The sequence below is a fragment of the Sorex araneus genome, chromosome X (genome assembly GCF_027595985.1).
Source record: "Sorex araneus isolate mSorAra2 chromosome X, mSorAra2.pri, whole genome shotgun sequence".
In the NCBI taxonomy this organism is placed as follows: domain Eukaryota; kingdom Metazoa; phylum Chordata; class Mammalia; order Eulipotyphla; family Soricidae; genus Sorex; species Sorex araneus.
In genome coordinates, this window is record NC_073313.1 from 29,734,171 (window position 1) to 29,756,477 (window position 22,307).

A 22,307-nucleotide genomic window follows, 5' to 3' on the forward strand; every position below is an offset into this window, starting at 1 on the left:
TAGATGTTATACACATCTACACAAAAAATACCTTAGTGATATACTAATAAATCAAAAAGTAAGACATGTATAAAAATGTTAAAACTCAACTGTTTAGAAATTTTAAGAAAGGATTGAAGGCTTCATGTGGCCATTTATTTGACACATGAGAAACTAACATGACCCAAATCCATAATTCAAACTATCTTTTAATTAATTCAAACTATCTCATTTATATTATATTCTTTATATATTCTAGATGATAAATGATAAATAGTAATATAGGTAACTACAAAGCTAAGTTTTGGAGAGATACGTTGTACAATTTGTATTCCAAATAAATACGTATTAGTAAAAGAAAGCCAGAAGCAATGCAATAGACTTTGCGAATTATCCATCAAGGTAAGTCAGTTATGACTGTATTTAATAGACTAGTGAACAAAGATTTTGAAATTTGAAATGATTACAATGCTGTTGCATTAATTTACCTTTAAAAAGCACTCAAGAGAAGATGTCCAGTTATCATGATAATATACTTCATATGTGCATGAAGAATAATCTGGGAAAACCATGCTTCTTGGTCTGATTGACTAGAATGGGGTCAAACGTCTTTATTCGATGTGTTCTCTTTTTCTCTTACTAGTATCATAATGGACTTTAAAGGAAGAAGTCGATAATAGAACTAGAAATAATCTATCCAATAAATCCATTTAAAATCATTGTGAAATTTATTTTACATGAGGACATGAAAAAGGTCCTATGTTATAGGTAGGACTGATGCAGATACCTGGGTAGTTTACCCCCCTACCCCCAGCTAAGGATAAATTTTTTTCCTTTGACCCAGACTTCTTAAAATTTCAATGTCTGTTTCACTTACAGAGCTATTGACATCCACAGATAATTAACAATCCATATATAGAGTCTCCTTAGTGATTCATCCATCTGAAACTAAGAAAAGAAAGCAGAGCTAATAACAGACAGTCCTTCATTGATGGTGTTTATTTTTTCCCAATTGATATATCAGGCTAGCATTCCACTTTATATCTCAACATCAGCTGCAGCTCTTTCAGGCAATAATGTGAGGCAAGTTTAACTGAGTTTCAAATGTACAGGACTTTACTCCCAGAAAGGATGTTCTATTCATATTGAACCTTTCTATAAAAATGAGAAGTTGGATCTGGAGAACAGAAAAGCAAGAGAGCTGTATTCACAGTAGGATAAGAAGATTATAAAGAGCTATGTGATTTATCTATTTTATGAGGTGCTGCTGGAAAAGAGATTAAGCTTTTAAAAAGTGATGACCTTGATAGAGAGTCCATATTTAGTCAGTGGTGAAATAGTATGAATAATGAATATGAATATGAATAGTATATGAAACAATATAAAACCTAGATGAGAAGATTCAAAAGTTGGGTAAGGGTGGACAATAATATAACAGGCCAAACTGTCATGGCAGATTATGTAATAATACATATTATGTAGCAGTTTGTCCATGACAGAATACATCAAGATGCTATTCACTTGCAACAAATCAGTGGGGTTAAGGATAATTATAATTTTATGATCAGATGACTAAAGTTCCTAGAATACATGTTACTTGCGCATCATCACAAAACTGTGGGCCAAGCCATTTGCCCTGCAAAACATTCTTGTACCTCTATTAGACACATTGGTATTTTTTTAACATTTTAGATCATATGTTTAGCATCATCCACATGACATCCTAAGTGCATCGTAGTCAGGCATTCTCTGTTGACATAAATTTTTCACATAATAGTTGCATCACATTTTAAACATGTTTATGAATTGTGTTCCATTCTAAACATGTTTATGCTTTACAGTGATAAAAATTATTACAGAATTTTATTTCCTAAAACCCACCTATATTTTATTATTTATTAAAGCACTGTGATTTACAAAGTTCTACATAGTTGAGTTTTAGACTTGCAATATTGCAGCCCTCATCCTACCACCAGTGTCGACATCCCTCTGCCAGTGTTCCCAGGTTCCCTCCTGTAGTCCCTCCCCCAACCTGTGCTCTTGACTGGCACCTTTCCAAGTTCAGTTATTAATTTAGGTCCCTTGATTTCAGTGTTGTTGACTGTGTGTTTTGGCTATTTGGCTCTATCATTCGTTAACACCACCTTTGTACCTTATTCCCTGCCCGGGCCCCCGCCCTCCCTCCCCTCATTGCTCCTCATCTGTCTCTTCTCCCCATCCCCTCCACTGTTTATGTCTTTCTCCTCCATATTCATTCCCCCTATACAGTGGAAATCCAACCACTGATACTTCTAAGAAATACTATTAAATTGGTGGTATTTAAATGATACATCTTCTAAGTGAACTATAGGTTATTCAGATTAATGGCTCTTATTTTTGTTCAGAAAAATCTAAAATTTCTTTTGACTAGAGTTTATATTGAGATTACTTCAAAACGTTGAAAGAAAATCAACTCTGATGTGCGCATGAATCATATAGAATAGAAAGATTTCCCACCCAAGTGTCAAATTCTGCCTTTAAATGATATTATCTCGCTGTTTTAGTTCTTTCCTTTCTGTTTTAGATTTAATTATAGATGAAAAAGTCATTCATCATAGATGAAAAATGCAGAATTCACCTAATTTCCTAAATGTGCTACATTAAAGATTATTGTTTGTAATACTTGCAAATATGGAACTATGACTTATTTACTTCTTTCTTTACTTCATAGGACACCTGTAGAAATTTATGTAAAGGTAGATCAAGCAATCAGAATTTTTTAAGCTACTTTATTTTCCCATCAGTGTCAACATCCCTCTGCCAATGTTCCCAGGTCCCCTCCTGTAGTCCCTCCCCCACCTGCCCTCTTGACTGGCACCATAAGACACTTAATACCCGTTATTAACGCACCATTTTTGATAGGGTTCAAATTTTGTGTGAACCATGGTAACACCTCTAAGGTCGATTGGAGGCCGCCCTAAAGGCCTACATCCCTCTCGGAGAGCCTGGCAAGCTACAGAGAGTATCCCGCCCATATGGCAGAGCCTAGCAAGCTACCCATGGCATATTCGATATGCCAACAACAGTAACAACAATTGGTCTCATTCATCTGACACCGAAAGAGCCCCCAATATGGCAGCGTTAAGAAAAATGAGCAAGGAGAGGCTGAAAATATCTCGGGGGAAAACTAGACTGCCAAAACGAAGAAAGACTAAAATGATTGTATGTACTTTCAATGCACGTACACTGGCATCAGAAGCATCCATCGAGGACCTGATGGTGCAAACGCAGAAGATCAAGTACGACATCATTGGTCTGACTGAAACGAGGAGACATCAATCACATCACGCCATTTTTGACAGTGGAGAAGAATTGTTCCTCGGAACATGCGACAACAGAGGCAGTGGTGGTGTTGGTGTCCTTGTCAACATGAACTTGGACATGAGCATTGATTCATATGAATGCCTAACAACCCGAATCGGACGATTACGCTTGAATAGATGTGGCTTACTTCTATCTTCGTCGTCTACGCACCAACTTCCAACTACAATGAAGAAGAAATTGAGAGGTTCTACATGGAACTGGAGAAGTTCTATAAAGAAGACCACACCTTCTACAAGATCATTGTTGGTGGTTTTAATGCCAACATAGGTCCAAGAAGGTCCCCCGAAGAACTCCACATTGGGTCCCATGGCCTAGAATGGAACGATCAGGGTGAGAGACTGAATTCATCGTGTCGACCAAGACCATCCATGGTAACTCACAGTTCCAGAAGGCCAAATCTAAACGCTGGACATGGGAGTCTCCCAGTGGACAGTTCCACAATGAAATTGACCACATCATATCCAATCGAAGGTTTTGCCTGACGGATGTTGCTGTTGTCCCAAAATTCCAAACAGGATCAGACCACCATCTCCTTTGTGCAAAATTCTACTTCACAGAGTGGGGAGAAAGGTCTGAAAAATTTAAGTTGAGGAAGGCAACTCCCAGTATGACCACCAACTGAGAGCTCTTTGGCACTATTGCAGCAACATGGGAAGATGCCATCCTTGACAACATGGATGAGGAATATGATCCACTGGTTCAGCACCTTCATGACTGTGCAAAGTATGCCGAAAGTGAGAGAGCCACAAACAAAAGCCTGTCTTTGGAAACTCTAGAGCTCATTCATCAATGTGGTTTGGCGCGAACCTCAGGCAACCACAAGCTAACGTCTGAGCTCACAAATCTGTGCAGAAATGTGATAAAGGAAGATCTCAAAGAGAGAAGAGCAGCAGTGTTGGCTGATGCAGTGAAAGCTGGAAAAAGTATTCACAATGTTCTCCTGTCCTTCGCCAACTACAAGACCAAGATGACTGTCCTCTGACGTCCTGATGGATCTATCACATCTTCCAGAAAGGCAATGGAGAGGATTATTCACGACTTCTACTCTGATCTCTTTAACAGACATCCACCTGTCCACATACCAAATTCCGCAGGATGGATATGTCATTCTCAACGTCCTCCCTTCGGAAATCTGACACGCCATTTCGTTGGTAAAAATGCATACAGCACCTGGTCCAGACAAGGTCAGACCCGAACACCTGAAGAATCTGCCACCAGTACTCATCAATACACTGGTTCGGCTCTTTGCATGCTACCTGTCTGAATGCAAGGTTCCGTCTTAGTGGAAAACCAGTAGGACCGTTCTGTTCTACAAGAAAGGAGACATCCACAACATCAACAACCATTGCCCAATCTGCCTGCTCTGTCATCTACAAGTTGTTAACTTGTGTAATCCTGAATAGAATAGGCAGAACACTAGGCGAAGGACAACCATGCAAGCAAGCTATGTTCTGAAGGGGATTCAGCATGATAGACCATATCCACACTGTGACCAATCTCATTGAAGTTTCGTGAGAGTTCAAGATGCCACTTTGTCTAATGTTCATCGACTTAGAGAAGGCCTTTGATTCTGTTGAGACTGAGGCGGTCATTGAAGCCTTGGTCAAACAGGGCGTTCAAACTCAGTATATCAAAATCCTCCGCAAGCTGTATTGTGGATTCAACACCAGGATCTCACCATTCTACAGGAAGTGATCATTGACGTAAAGAGAGGTGTAGGATAACATAGCCTCAGTAGTTTAGGTTTATTGGGTTACTCCCGTTACAGTGCTCCTATTCCTCTTTGTTTATTTGTACCTTCTTTCTTAGTGTTCTGTTGACTTGTAAATAATGTTCTCTTCTCCTTGAGTCCTTTGCATAGTTTATTCAGAGCAAGTCCTTTTTGTATGGACACAGGAAGACTTAACAAATGCTATGCTTTTGTAACCTGGGAGTCATTTGACTCTACATGATATTTTCCTCCAGGGCATCTGTTCTCTTGACCTAAGCCTCAGCTGCCCTTACTTCCTAGCACCCCCAAAGCACGGTCCCGACGTGGGACAAGAAGGACCCAGGGCAAGCGGTGAGTTGTGTGCTACCCTGGCATCGAGATGGGCCTGGCCAAAGTGCCTAATGCTTAACTATAAGTTAAGAGCTTGATCATGGACAAATGCTGTCATGATCCAAACAGTGATACTAGATTTGGACCCTGCTAGGGTGAGGAATGATTAATCTGGCCTGAGTGCTGTGGTCTGAGCCTGTGGCAAGATGTTGCCAGGAGAGCTGCCTTGCAAGCCTCAATGTATCCCTTGCTATGTCCATACAAAAATAACTAGTATTGAGATGTTAATAAGTTCCTGGACTAAGGAAAAGAAAAAAACCTTAAGAGTGAGGAAGGGCTTTGGAGTGCCCTGCCCTCAGGAAGGGCTTTCTTATGTTGATTTGGCTACTTGGCTGGTTGTAGCCTAGAGGGCAAGGGGGGGAGAGACAGGTAGGAGGAGAGAGAGAAGCCAGGGAGAAGCAGCAGTTGAGCAGTAGATCCAGAGAGAGGCCGGAGCTGGGAGTGTGGGAGATGAGAAAGTTTGAAGATTGAATAAACGGTAACTAATCAGCAACCAGCTTGGTCCTCGTTCTTCCTTCGCCTGTCCTTGACCACCGGCCGTCCCGATCCAGTCCATACACTGCGGTTCCAGAGCACCGAACGTGGGTGGTGAGACAGAGCCGCCCGTAGAGCCCGCGAGTGCACGTGCCCCTCGGCGCTTTTTTAGTTTTTTACAGAGAGGGGTGTGGCAGGGTGATAACATTTCACTGAAATTCTTCAGTGCCACACTCAGGAACATCATGCGACGACTGGAATGAGAAGGAATGGGAGTAAAGATAGACGGTCGGCAATTACACCACCGCAGCTTCGCTGATGACATCATTCTCATAACACCAAACATTTGCCAAGCAGCACAAATGCTGGCCGACTTCGACCACGAGTGTGGAAAGGTCAGATTGCAGCTGAATCTCAACAAGACGAAGCTCATGAAAAGTGAACTAGTCCCTGAAGCTCCATTTGCTCTCAATGGAACAAACATCTCTGAATGCAGCAGCTATGTGTACCTGGGTCCAGAAATCAACATGAGTAACAACTTGGCACCAGAACTGCACAGGAGGAAGAGAGCAGCGTGGAATTCCTTCAAGAGCGTTGAAGAAGTGGTTAAGAGGACTAAGGACCTCCAACTCCAGGCACATCTTTTTGATTCCACCGTTCTTCCTGCACTAACATATGCCTCAGAGAACGGGGCCCTATGCAAACAGGATGAGAACGCTATTTGGCTATCCCAAAGAGGAATCGAAAGAGCTATGCTAGGAGTATCATGTCTCACTCAAATGAGAGAAGGAATCTGGAGTTCTGACCTCCATCGATGGTCAAGAATCAGGGATGCTGTCTCATTTGTCAAGGCATCAAAAATCAGATGGGCCGGTCATGAAATGCTACTCAGAGATGACCGCTGGACAAGAGCTGTTACCGACTGGATTCCATGGGACGTCAGAAGACTGCGTGGCCGCTGACCAACTAGATGGTCAGATTTCTTCGTCAAACCCTTGAATGAACAATTTGAGTCTCTTTCTGTTCCTGGAGCAAACAGATATCATTGGGCTGCACTAGCATGGGACAGGGGCAAATGGAGACGTTACTGGTGCCCGTTCAAGCAAATTAAAGATCAATGGGATGACAAGTGATACAAGTGAAGCGATACTTTATTTTCCCAGCTGTTAGCTGGTTGAAGAAAACTCATTCTAAGTAAGTCATTATGATGGATTAAATATGGGAAATGTATTATATAAATATGCTGGAAAAGATGTAGTAGCAAGGTGTAAGTAAGATAAACCAAATATTAGCTATAACTGGAAGGTTCAACCATCTCTCTGTTTTCAAAGAAATATGAAGAGGTAGTATTACCATACCCAAAAGCTGAAATAATTGATCCACTCTCAGAAAAATTCAACCCTGAACCTAGTTGGCAGGAGAGCCCTGGAAATGAAGGGAGTTTTAATATGCTAAAATGACAAATAATACTCAATCTTATGCCATTTACATGAATTGGAAGGGGAAATACCTAACTACTTAAATAAATAAATCAAGAAAATGTCAGTGATTGATTTATAGGATAACTATTCAACAGAGTGGAAAACTAAAGAATGACAAGCCATTATTTTTTGTGGATTTTTTTGTTGTTGGTTCATTTTCAAAAATATTTCTCTGAAAAGGTATTCATCTTAATTGTTGAATTTTTCATTTCTTTGGTTTTGCTTTGGTAGAAACTTTCCAGTAGTGCCTGGGTCCACCAGGACTGTATCACGTGATTCTTGGAAGGGCATGTGATGCTGAGCTTGAACCAGGGACCTTGTGTGCACCAGGCATGTACTCCAACCTTTTGAACTATCACCCCAGCCCCTGGGAGATTTTTTAAAAATTTTCTTTTTCCTCAAGCCAGATCTAAAGGGGAGACTAGAATGTCTCTAAGGACATCTAAATATTTTTGTTTAAGAAACTTTGTAAATATTATAGCTATCAGTAAAACAGGAGAGAGTAGGAATATAAATTTGAGGGTAAACGTGAACATTTATTCAATGGACACCTTAAGCCAGAACAGATTTTTCAGATTTTAAGTATGCAAGTGAACTAGTTCTGAATTGGAGGCAGAAGCACAGGAAACAACTGAAACATATTTAAAGTAGAGGGTTGAATGAGGTTGCATATAGAGATTAGATGACATAATGTCTATAAAGTTTTTTTTAAAAAATAATAATGGCTTTATTGAGATACAATTCACATAAAATATAATTTATCCATTTTAAGTTTCCAATGTAATTTTTGTTTATTGTTATAAATGCAGATAGCATACAACTTCCCATTTTAACTGTTTTAATTATACAATTAAGTGGCGTAGTACATCCGCACAGTGATAGAAACTAAAACAACATGATATTAAAGCAGATTCACAGATCAGTGGAATAATTGAGACTCAGAAATAAAATAATATATCTATGGACAACTAACTACTTATGAGCCCACCAAGCCATCAAGAAAAGTCATTTTAATGAGTTGTTTAGAAAACTAGACAGCAAAATCATGAAACTAGATGACTACCTAAAGCCATATCACACAAAAGATTTATGGAAAATGAATTAAAAGTTATATATGTATGTATATGCATATATATATTTTTGAAGCCATAAAATACATAAAAGAAATCAATATATCGTGTGTGACATATTATCTGTTTTAGAGATGTTGAGGGGATTAATAACAAGGGAAACAGAGGGAAGTAAAGGAACAGGACTACATCAAACTAAAAAGCACAATGAAAGAAACTTGCATCCAACAAAAATGTAACCCAGAATGGGAGAACTTATTTGATCCACATATATCTGACAAAGGGTTAATATCACGACTATATAAAGAACTCGTTAGACAAGTAACCTTTTGAGCAAGAGTGATAGTACAGAATGTAAGGCTCTTGCTTTACATGTGGCCATTCTTTGTTCAATAGCCTACACCATATATGAATGTTATCAGGTACATTATATGAGGGATTCAGACAACATTTGCTGTTTTGTTTCTGACCTTTTTCACCTAGCACAGTGTCAGTGTTCATCCATGGTATAGCATGCATCATAATGGTACTCCTTTTAATAGTCTAATGCTATTATTTTGTTTGTATATACCATAATTCTTTTATACACTAATCTTCTGATGAACATTTGAGTTGCTCTCTTTTGGCTCTAGTGAGGAATGTTGCTATAAATATTGGTATACACTTATCTGTGTAAATAGTTACTTTATTACATATTCACCTAGGAGTAGAATTACTCTCTCATATGCTAATTTCATGCTTATCTTTTTGAAGAACCACCAAATTGGATTTAAACAGTGGTTTTTGCATTCTGTATTTCTACCAGCTGTGTACTAAAGTTCCAATGGTAACACTTTTTTCTTTTTTATAATAATCACTGTAATGAGTGTAAAACGATATTATATAAATCTTTTTCAACAGCGCTTATCCCTACATTATTTTCTCACAAAAATATAAACTCCATAAAAGCAAGCACTTTTGGTTATTCACAGTTATTTGCCCAGCTGGGCTGGGCACATAGTATTTACTCAATAAGTATGTTTTGACCAACAGATAATTTTTAAATGCACCATCAGTGATTCACTCATTTAATTTGTTTGGGTATATACTAATTCCTGTGCTATTTTGCCTGTCTTTTGCTGGGCTAAAATTAAATTTTATAAAGTGAGATACCTTGCTCTGAGAAATTTGAGACAGAATGCTAAATTTATGTAATATGAAACAACATCAAACCATAACAGGAGAAAGGAAATGAAAGAATTATTTCTCCTTTAAGGAACATTTATGACCTTCCTTTCTATTTCTAACCCAATTTTTTTGGCTGAGGAGTAATTTCCCTGAATACAAAGACACTAATCGGCCTGCTTTGTGTCTATAGAAATTGGGCCCTTTTCTAAATCTGTGCATGAATTTTGGTAAACATTATATATTTAAAACAATTCTCCAGTGACTGAAAATATGCACTTCTATCAATTTTGTTTAATACACTAAGTTTTTTTCTTTATGAATAATTAGGAATAGGATATAAATACCCTTTCTATTTAATGTTATTGACGTATTCTCATTTACTATATTCACAGTTTTGTTCGATATTTCTTTTTGAGTCAAACAAGGCAAAACTATTATCAGGGAACATTGATGTAAATAATAAAACATAAAGTATGTGCTGCTATGTTGTTCAAAAATATTCTGAGGGCTGGACAGATAGTACAGTGAAAAAGGCACTTGCCTTGTACTCAACTGAACTTGGTTGATTCTCGGCACCCTCTATGGTTCCATGGCCCCTGCTGCAGTGACCGCTGAGTACAGAGCCAAGAGTAAGGCTTGAACACAGATGTGTGTGGCCAAAAGGAATAATTATAATTAAATAAGTGTTTGGAAAAGGGGTGGGGTGGAAAGTTAGTAAGGGGTTAAGGCTCTTGCTTTGCACACACAGCTCACAGTGTTTTGGTCCCACATATGGTCCCGTGAGGCCAAGAGTGATGACTGAGCATAGTACAGGGGGGAAGGAACATACCTAGAGATTGACTTCTGTAGAGTCCCCAGCACCACTCGGCTTCCCTAGTATCACCAACTAGAGCCCTGGGAGGCCCCGAGTATCGCCAGATTTGTTCCTGGACATCCCTGAGCATTGCCAGCATAACCCTGGTGGTCTCTGGAACTAGGAGGCCTGAGAAGCACAATATTCTCAAAGCCTTCTACTAAACTGCCAAACTAATTGATTGAAAATCATCAGAAGTGGGCGCTGGAGAGATAGCACAGCGGGTAGGGCGTTTGCCTTGCATGTGGCCGACCCGGGTTCAAATCCCAGCATCCCATATGGTCCCCTGAGCACGGCCAGGGGTAATTCCTGAGTGCAGAGCCAGGAGTAACGCCTGTGCATTGCCAGGTGTGACCCAAAAAGCAAAAAAAAAAAAAAAGAAAAGAAAATCATCAGAAGTGGCTCCCAGCTCTTACTGGAGGCCCTGCTCCAGAGTATTTGAAGAAGGACTAAGAAGTAGTAATATGAGGAGGATTAATATATTACTGCTATATGTACTAGTAGAAAATAATTCCCTGGTGATGGGGCCTGCTTCTTGATGATGACCAGTATTGGCTTACATCCAGTAGGTAAAAGGGATGCCTACTCGATGTAAAAGGAATGCTTTTATATGTCATAAAGTAAATCACTTTAATGTGTAAAATTTCAAAAAAACTCGGGTAATTCTCTATTGTCTGAAAGACTAATATAATTTTTGTTTGCTTCACTTTGTTGGAGTTTTCCCTATAAAATATTGGGTTGAGTTTTTAAATTTTGTTTTGTTTAGGTTTTTATTGGAAGGATGTGTGTATGTGTATGTGGGGGGGAGTTGCATCTAAGTATTCAGGGCTTATTCCTGGCTCTCATATGTGGTGCCCAGGATTCAAACTAGATAAGTGCCTTAACTCCTGTTCCATATTTTCCAGTCCACATATTAGATGACCTCTACATCATCTGGTTTCATTTCCTTTTCCACAACAGTCCTAGGAGAAAAATATAACAGTGATTTATTATAATCACTTAAAAAATCACCCTGTTTTATCCTTTGGTGAGAAAAATGCATAAAATGTGTAAGAAAGCTACAAAATCAGAGTGGAGCCATATGTGTGGCTTCAGACATCGTCACGAAGACGGAATTTTAAATATGGGATAAATGCAAAGGATTTAAGATTAGAAAGAAATTATCAAAATATACTAAAGGCTTACCAAACTGAAAGATGTGCTTTTCACAATATAATCCTGACACCTTTGATTCCCTATATTTCATTTTCACAACTAAGGATTAGACACTGGTTAACTCTATGGCTCAAGAGTCACCGTTTATATAGCTTGGTGCTGCTTAGGACTGTAGTAACTGCAATTTTCAAATCTGTCATCTCTGTGCTACTTTTCAGTGCTCAAAATTGTGTGATACTTCAAAAATACCACGTTACTGTTATTTTATAAAAAATATCTTATATGAAAATAGTAATTGAAACAGTATGGCATTTGAATAAAAAATAGGCCCACACAACAAATGGAATAGAGAACTTAGAAACAAACATACACACATATACACATACACACATATACATATATGTGTATACATATACACACATACATATACTTATACATATATACACACATATACACATATACATATATACATATGCATATATATGTGTATATATATGGTCACCTAATTTATGACAAATGAGAAAATCTCTGCACTAGAAAAAGGAAGAGGTTGTTTTGTGGTTTGTTTTGCGTGCGAGGGCCACCCTTCCCTTTGCTCGGGGCTTAGGCCTGTCTCTGTGACCAAGAATTACTCCTGATGGTGCTCGGGAAAAATCATTTGTGGTACTAATAATTGAACCTGGTTCCATCATATCTAATATAATGGCAAGCACATTAACCCCTGTACTCTCTCCTGTGCAAAGAAAGCCTTCTGAATGAATGGTGATGGGAAAACTGGCCAATCACAATGAAAAAAAAGAGCAAACTTGATCTCATTGTAAACCACACACAAAAAATTTACACAAAATTTATTTAAGGGTTGCATATTAAACTGAAAACCATGAAATACATAGAAGAAAACATAAGTGAGGCATTCGCTACCACAAAACTAAAAAGGTAATCTGGAAATTAGAAAGAATATTTCACATTTGCAAGCTGAATGATATCCAGAATATACAAAAACTCACACACCAGGAGCAAAATCATGCTCCTCAGTCAGAACGTGGGCAAAAAAAGCTGAATATATAATTCTCCAGAGAATATATCATAGGGCCGACAGAAACATTAAGAATGCTCATATCACTTTTTTATGGAAATGCAAATCAAAGCCACAATGAAATATAGCTCCAAACTAATGAGAGTGACCTACATAAAAAATAACGACTGGAAACAATAAATGTTGGCGAGAGTGTGAAAAATAAAACCAGAACCCTGATACATGGTTTGGGGGAAATATTGTATAACCTTTACGGGACGATGTATGGTGATGCCTTGAGATATATAAATGGAAGTGCTAGGAATTCGTACATGCCTGATGAGCAAGCCTCAAATGCACCAGATGCAGGTTTGATTCCTGGTACCAAATGGTTTCCTAGCATTGCCAGGTGTACCCGGGAGGCAGCTGAGCATCACTAGGTATTGTCCTGAATGCCCCAGCTCTGCTGGGGTGGCCTGAGTATCTCTGGCACCAAGGACCTGAGCAGTGTCATGTGCTCAAGCCTTATATGGAATGGATGTCATAGTTGGACAGAATCAGCAGTGAGGCCCTGGGCCTTCTGAGCACTGCTTAGGCCACCCAACAAATTAATAACTAGGAATACCATAGCATCCAGCTATGACAATTGTAGGCATTTATCTGAGAGATATGAAAACACTGATTTGAAATTATATTGGCATCCCTATGTTGATAGCAGCTTTATTCACAATAGTCAAACATGAAACCAGCCTAAATACCATTAGCACGTAGCTTGATAAAGAACCTGTCGGGAGTGTGTGTGTGTGTGTGTGTGTGTGTGTGTGTGTGTGTAGGGGGCGTGTCTATAAGCATGTGCAAACAAGACAAAAATCTTAGATTGAATTTGAGGCAATTATTTTCAGTGAAATAAGTAAGAAAATTATAGACAATTCCTGGAAAAGCTTTTGCACCTATTTGGAACATAAATAACTTAAGCAAATGAACTGATAAAACAATACTAATTCCTAGTCTTGTTGGAAACGATAGTTGTTATTAGAAGGAAAGGTGAGTGGTTCAGAAGGATGGTTTGAGGGGTCTTTTGGTGCTTGGATGGCGCTGAAAGTTAGATGGATGTATCCACTAAATGTGAACTCCTTAAATTCTGTAAATATTGTAAACTAATGAAGATCAATAAAAGATGGAAACCATATTCAAAAATTATAACTTAAAAATAAGCATTAAATGTTAAAAATACCTGATAATAGAAGCAGAGAACAGAAGCATTTTAAAACATTACAAACATGCTATTATTTAGAGACCATAGAATTAGACTATATATACTGTAATTATGTTAGAGGGAGAAAGACACTGAATACTATGCATAATCATGAATAGGAAGTGGGATCACAGAATAATAGAACCTGTACTCTTATTGGAATAACATGCTTTTATTATCTTATATCAGTAAATCAGATAATATAGAGTATTCTTCACACGTATATTTTTATTTCTTATGTTCTACCTCTCAGTATCCAAATTTCACACCTCTGGTGATAGTTACTCAATGCTTCATTATTTAAACTACGTATTTAAAATCCCTAATAGCTCCCATGCCTTCAATTCAGAATCATTTTGTATTTTAAAGAATACACTGCTAGGAATCTGTGCACACCTTCACTGCACTCTACTGACTCCCATAATATGTATTTATAGAAAGTATTTCATTTCATTTGTCGTATATCTACTTTCTGATTAAACACCAAAATATTTGTTAGCTCCAAAACTGTTGTACTGCAAGAGTGTGTAAATGTAAAACAATGTACTAGACGGGGTTGAAGAAACCATATTTCCTGAAGACCTACTGCTTTAGTCCTTGTAAATACTCTTAGATTGGGGGAAATTTAAAGGAATATGTTTTCAAAGAAGTGCACATTCGATCCTGTTCTACCTTTCTTCACAAGACACATGAAATGTAAAGTAATATAGAACTAGGAACTAAGAATGGGTAATATTCTTCTGTGTAAAACAATACTGAAATAGGATAGAGGGTAAAGTGCATATGCAACTCTCCGAAAGAAAAAGAAAATCAAGTCAAAAGGGCTAAGTATTTGTGCCCCATGGAGTCATCTTGTCAACAAAAACCAGGACTGTAGTGGGGAATGTTTTTCAGATTGTTTTTAGGCACCATGATTTACAATACTGTTAATAATAGTTTTAGGGGCCAGGGCGATAGTACAGCAGGTAGGGCGTTTGCCTTGCACATAGCCAACCTGAGTTCGATTCGCAGCATCCCATATGGTCCCCCAAGCACTGCCAGGAGTAATTCCTGAGTGCATGACCCAGGAGTAACCCCAGTGCATCGCCGAGTGTGAGCCAAAAAGAAAAAATAATAATAATAATAATTTTAGACAGTGTTCCAACTCCAAACTTGCCATCATCCTCAGCGTCCCTCTATCAATGACTCAAGGTTCTCTACCATCCATTAGTCAACCACCTCCTTAGCAAATTCACTTTTTAAAGTTTAATTATTTAATAAATTATTTAATAAACATTTAAATTATTTAATAAAAATTTAAATTTAAATTATTTAATAAAATTTAATACTTCAGTCCACCTGCTTAAAATAGGGTTGACTTTTTTCTTTTTCTTTCTGTTTTGCTTTTCGGGTCACAGCCAGCTATGCACAGGGGTTACTCCTGGCTCTACACTCAGTATTTACATCTGGCGGCGCTCAGGCGACCATATGGGATGCTGGAAATCGAACCAGGGTCGGCCACGTGCAAGGAAAACACCCTAGCCCCTGTGCTTTCGCTCCAGCCCATAGGGTTGACTCTTATGATTTTGATTCACAGTTAGCTCACTTCTCCACCACAAAAGTATCCAAGATCCTTGACCTTTCTGTGACCCTCAGTCGGCCTCCTCATCCCTCCCAACACCTCCTTACCTGGCATTCTCTAGGGTCAAAGGTTTGTAATTCACAGTCAAGTATTTGCCATCACTTGATGTTTTGCACAGCAGGTAGGGCGTTTCCCTTGCACTCCACAGGTTCAATTCCTCTGCCTGAGACTGACTATCCCGCCCACACATCAGAGCCTGGCAAACTACCCGTGGAGTATTTGATATGCCAAAAAACAGTAACAACAAGCCTCACAATGGAGATGTTACTAGAGCCTGAGCAAATCCATGAACAATGGGACCACAGTGCTACAGTGCTACTTTGTATACCATAGATGAGTGAAATTCCAGTACTTGTTCTTTTTCTGCTAACTTCTTTCAACATATTCCCCTCTCCATCCAAGTTGCATCAATAATTCCATCTTTTCTCATGGCTTCCTATTATTCCAAGTATTCCATTGTGTACATAACTTCCTTATCCATTCTTCCATCATTGCACATTTTTTCTCTGGATCCTGGGTACTGCACCCATTGCTACAGTCAGCAAGGTATGTATGCATCTTTTCAAATTAGTGTTTTTGAGTTTGGGGATAGATACTAAGAAGTAGAATTGTGTGTCATATGGAAATTCTTTCTTTCTTGGTGAATTATCCATCATTTTTTCCATGGATATACTTTTTGTTGTTGTTCTTTTGGCTTGGCGGTCATACGTGGCCATGCTCAGTGGCTATTATGGGCTCTGCAGTTAGGAATCATTCTAAGTGGTGCTCAGGGGGGAAATGTGATGCCTGGGACCAAACCCAGGTAGACTGTATGCAAGGTAATTGCCTTATCTGCTGTACTATCTCTTGGGCCCCACCATGGAGGTATTTAAAAATAAATAAAATTTAAAATCTAAACATTTCATTGTTTTTTTCATGGGAAGGAATGAGTGTTCATGCTTAGTTAAACCTATTTTATCTGCATACATGTATGTCTTTCTAAACATTTTGTAAACTGTGAAATCAACAGTCATGATATAACTTTATACTTAGATTATAATCATGTCTTTTAAACAGTGGAAGTCTAGTAAATATGCACTGATGATTTGTACCATGAGTCCTGCAGAAGCATTCTTCATTTTTCTTTCTTGTTTTGCTTTTTGGGTCACACCTGGCAATGCACAAGGGTTACTCCTGGCTCTGCACTCAGGAATCATTCCTGGCGGTGCTTGGGGGACCATATAGGATGCTGGGAATTGAACCCGGGTCGGCCGCGTGCAAGGCAAATGCCCTACCCGCTGTGCTATCACTCCAGCCCTTGCATTCTCCATTTTATCCCATTTACTCTGTCTCATATCATTTTCCTGATGGCAGACAGCCATAGGACCATAGTGGTCGCACCGCAAATTTGATGGTGGATGAAATTCTTTATTTTGTGAGTGTGTTATTTCTCTCAGGGGGGTGTTATTTTTATGAATGTGTCACAAGTTGCTTGCTTCCATTAGCTCTTTGCAGTAAATACTATAGCATCTATTGGATTCTGCTTTATTTTTAGCTTTTAAAATCACTTCCTGATGAACAGTAACAGTAAACAAGTATTAAAACATTAAAATTGATTTGAAAATAGTGTTATCACGGGGAGTGTAAAATTCCAGAAATTATCCAACTGTTGTATATCAGCAGTTAGTCTCACAAAACTGGCGAAATAAAAAGTCAGGGAAAAAATCATACCTAAATTTACTGAACATGTAGAGTCAGCTGAACTTCTAGTGAGAAGGAGAAGGATAGTGAGAGTGGGACTCTTCATTTTCATCAATTTTTATCTTTCTTTCCCAACTCTCTCTGATATCACAAATGGAAAATAAGTAAGATTTTTTTTAATTCTTAGGCTTTGCACTAATTAAATAGAAAGTAGTTCTAAGTACAATCATTGCAATATTGTCTAAACTGCCATCTAATCAAACCTGTGGCCGTAGAACAATATGAAAATAGAAAAAAGGGAAATAGTACAGAACTGACAATAAAATGTAATACTTGCTGAGTGCTCTCCATAAAACTGGTGCTGTTCCAAGTGTTTTGTGTGTTGTAAATGATTTATTTCCCACAACCACCTCTGTGGTCTTTCCAGTTATTTTTTCCTTTTACATGTAAAGAAATGGCAAACTAGGACTTAAGTTACTCTTGCCAGTTTTAGAAGTTTACTGAATATTAACTTGCTCTTCACTTGATGCTGGCTGATGTTTGATAGCAAAGTTTGCTATAAAATTTTAATATAAAATCTGGGTGTTTGGACTGATCACCAAAGTAATCAATCATTTGAAGAAAAAGACAGTCTGAGACTTATAAATTTAAAATATTGATATGAACAATTCAGAATAAGACTTCACTGATCTGACTTATAAATTGAGAAGTTTTCTATTAAAAAAGTATCATTCCAGGACTTGAATATTTTCGGGGAAAGCATTTAAATGTGCCTTAAGTCTCTTTTAAAGAAAAATAATAATCCAAGTTTTTCTTTAAAACTTTTCTTTAAACAAGTTTGGGAATAGCATCTTCAAGTCTGTGGAGTAACATAAATGAATAATGCATAAGCTATATTGCTGACAAACCTAAAGAGGTTATTTTTCCACTTGGTTGTGAAGTTCAAACCAAAATTTAGCACACCCTCTGAGATTTCTTCCTGGGACCCTGTTATCATTCTCATGTAAGAAAATTTTTTTATCATCTTGGATTTATCTCACTTTTCTTTGCTCTTTCACTGCCATATTGATTCTACATCTTAAATGTGTTCTTAACACAATTCATCCTTTCTAACTCAATGTACACTCCTTGCCTTGTTGCTACCATCATTTTTTTTGAATGAATGTGATTGGTTTGTAATTTGTCTCACTGTACTCAATGTTTTTAATCTAGTCCAGTTCATTTTCACCTATGAGTAGAAAATTAAGAATTTCAGATTTCATTATTTTCCAACATAAAGTAAAAACTCTTCACAGGGACTATCATAAGTTCCAGTTTGGCTGCTGTTCAGCTCTCCAGTTTCAGTTCCTCATCTTTCTTCAGAACTTCTTTATAATTGACTTGCACCAAAATATTCTCAGTTCCTAAGACACGCCGATTTGTCCCATACCTTTAATCTTTTGTGTATGGTATTTGCTGAAATAACTTTCAATAAGAATCTATATTCTGGGGGCTGGAGGGATAACACAGCAGGTAGGGTGTTTGTCTTGCACATGGCCGACCCAGGTTCGATTCCCATCATCCCATATGGTCCCCCAGCACTGCCAGGAGTAATTCCTGAGTGCAGAGCCAGGAGTAACCCCTGTGCACTGCTGGGTGTGACTCAAAAAGCAAAAAAAAAATTAAAAGAATGCTATATTCTTACTTGTTTTTTTCTTTTTTTCTTTTGGGGACACACCCAGTGATGCACAGGGGTTACTCCTGTCTCTGCATTCAGGAATTACCTCTGGCGGTGCTCAGGGTTCCATATGGGATGCTGGGAATCAAACCCGGGTCAGCTGCATGCAAGGCAAACGCCCTACCCACTATGCTATCACTTCAGCACCTCTTACTTGTTTTTTATGAGAACCAGATACCACAGTTTATGTAGTGCTCTTTGCTCTGACACCAATGTGGTTGCACATTGTTCTTTGTAGTATATATCTCATTGAGTGTCAAAAATTTCCTTTTGTATTATCAATTCTCCTAGATTGTGATGGACAGAGGGTAGGGGATATGTCATCATTCTGGAAAAAAAAATCTCCCGAAAAATATCCTCAGGGCTTTTTTTAGGGCTGTCAATTTACTTCGTGTAATGGTTAATCATATCATCTTATTTTTGATTAGCTATAGACTACATATTATTTGCAGTTTGACATTTATACAGTGATCCTGTCTGATTTGGTGTGCATTTTCTTTGCCTTTCAAAATAATTGTGAACAATTAGCTATAATGGAAACCTCAATTTATCTCCTCTATTCCCAACACTTCCAAAAGCAAATATGTTTTGTCCCTACACCAAGCAATTCCTCAATGCCAGCAGAGTGTCTTAAATGCATTTTAGTTTTGCAACTTTCTACTTAGAGTTAGCATAATAACACATAGGTTTTATTCTCAGTTTTATGAGACTTCCCATGCCCTATAATTCGAATACCAAATGCAAGTTTAGATTGTTCTTGGTCCTTCTAATAACGTGCTACAAATCAGTTTTTAAAAACCTTTTCTTGAACTCAATCATTCCTTGAATGAATCACAGGATGCAGAAAAGCAGTTTATTTACTATTACTAATGTATTTCAAAGAATATGAATGAACCAGCAGATGGAAAATATGTAGAAGGACAAAGAGGCACAGAGACTTCAAGCCTCTCTCTGTGTGCTCCTTCTAGAACCTCTATAGAGTCACCAATCTAGAAGCTCACCAATGGTTGATTATGTTGTTCAACATTTTTGTTGAAAGACCAGACAGTATAGCAGGTAGGGCATTAGTCTTGCCCTCTCTGCCAAACCGGGAGCCTTGCACCCAGTATGGTACCCAAGCCCTGCCAAGGGATGATTCCCTGGAACAGGGCCAGGAGAAATCCCTGAACACTAGCTGGTGGGCATAGCCTTCGTTAAAAAAACCTTTTTGTTGATTTAGATGACCGCTGCCAATCCCGTTCCCCTTTTCCCTGAAGACCAGTGAGTGAGGCTCCGAGATTCAGTACACTAATCATTTTTCTTAGTCTTGGAGCTCGAGCTAAAATGAAAATATGATCGGAAAGCGCTTCTAGAAAGTTTCAACACTTTTAGGAGATCTGTACCAGGAATTTAGGCAAAAACTTTACACCTGCTCACACACACACACACACACAGATTTTATTATGCCACAACCAAAGTAGGTATTCTTTGGTCATTCTAATTATGCCATCCTAACATTTTAAAAAATAAAAATCTAAATAAAGAATATATTTACATGTCTGACATTTACTTCTTCTTTTAATAATAAGGAATGGCTTGTTTCATGCCTGATACATTGTTAATGTTCATGGAGTATCCACAGACTTAAATAGCCAATAGAAATAGTGCAGTTAACAAGGAAACTTCCTTTGGTGCCAAAGTTCTCAAAGATGTGTTTGCTCATGATTTCTAGTCTTTTACTTTGCAAGTTATAAACTTGATTTAAGGAAAAGCAAGTAATGAGTAAAGTGCGATGCAGATTTAATGAACGGATTTTCTAGAATTGTCGATCAAGTTGGGATTGTTCTTACATAATGCATAAGAATGCTTCTCTTGTCTGACTATCTGGATGCCAGGTCCCAACACAAATGGATATGGGTCACTAAAGATAAGGGCTGTGCAGTCTATTTTCCCCCCAGACTCATTGCAAACCTCTCCTCCCATTAAGACAACTGTACAATAAAAATTGAAAATACTTATTCCTTCCTGTTCTTTCATTACTCTTAATAAGCCAGATGCATTTCTTTGCTGCTCCGTTGACTTGCTACCAATTTTTGCAGAAAACCTCTTGTATTCTCCTTTTCGCAAAAGCTTTGCCTGTTCTAAATATTCTCTTATTACTTTTATTATCTAAATATAAAATATCTCTGTTAAGCATGTTTCCAATAAAATCCTATATGTAATATGACCCCTACCCCCTACCCCTGAGTCTCCTCATCAGAAGCAGCAAATGAAAAGTAAATACATGGCAACATGGCAAGCAAAGAGGGTTTCAATTGGTGACAAGAGAGAACGGCATGAGATAAGCTGCAACACTATGACAGTGACTAATTAATGGAGGTTTCTACTTTCCTCCCCAACCTCTCCTTATCTCTCTTTGTATTTTTATTTTGTTTTCTGGAGGGAGGGGCGACTCACTGGTGCTCAGGGGTTAGTGCTGCCTCTGCAATAAGGAATAACTCCTGGCAGTGCTCAGCGATCATTCCTGGTGGTGCTCAGTAGAACACAGCGGGTATTGGGGATCGAATCTAAATTGGCCAAATGCAAGGCAAATGCCCTGCCCGTTGTACTGTTGCTCCAGCCTTTCTCTCTCCCTGTCTTGTATTAAGCACACTGCCTTGACATCCCTTAATTTTTACTTGCCTTTTGAGTTCTCACCAGGACACCGTATTTATTTTGCTTTGTTACAGAAACTCCACATACTGTATGAAAGTATCCATCTCACTGACAGTCGGTGAAAATGACACTGGACTCTGCTACAATTCCAAGATGAAGTACTTTGATAAAGCTGAACTTAGCAAAAGCAAGGAAATTTCATGCCGTGACATAGAAGATTTTTTACTACCAAGCAGAGAACCTGAAATCCTTTGGTATAAGGTATGGTCTGTGGATAATTCTGTTGCTTCTAAAGAGATTAATGTGTGCTTTACGTCAACTTGGATGAGATTTTAAATTTGGATGAGAAAAATTGCTAAGCAGTTTTTACCCTGATTCTCTCTGATTTATCTGCTTTTTACCTAGCCATGTTTATGTGTGTTCTAACAATTGCTTGAATGAAAAGAAGAATTACGGGAGTCTCCAGGAACAAGTATGTGTCTAGTCCCTGTGTATATTCAGCTCCTAGACATATCATTACTTCGTTTGATAAGTTAACCTTAGGATTTTTGCAAATTGCAACAAAATTTTCTGAAAATTTAGGCTCTGTGAACATACACCCATAGGATCACATACCTCCACACACAATTTTTGAATAACAATCCTCACACTGGCCATTTATTTTTGTTTCAAACCATATTTGTACTATCAAGACCTTAATCTCTAATGACCATCACTAGTGCAATTATGGGAAGGGATAAAG

General features: G+C 38.2%; 1 protein-coding gene across 2 annotated transcripts in view; it reads left to right on the forward strand.

Annotated features, from left to right (window-relative positions):
* Nucleotides 1-22,307, forward strand: part of IL1RAPL1 (interleukin 1 receptor accessory protein like 1) — a 1,407,730-nt gene that overhangs the window by 789,193 nt on the left and 596,230 nt on the right. For both annotated transcript variants that reach the window (XM_055120124.1, XM_004612439.2), the window contains one exon: nt 21,640-21,826. In XM_055120124.1, coding sequence (XP_054976099.1) covers nt 21,640-21,826 — 187 coding nt within the window. The remainder of the gene's footprint in view (nt 1-21,639; nt 21,827-22,307) is intronic.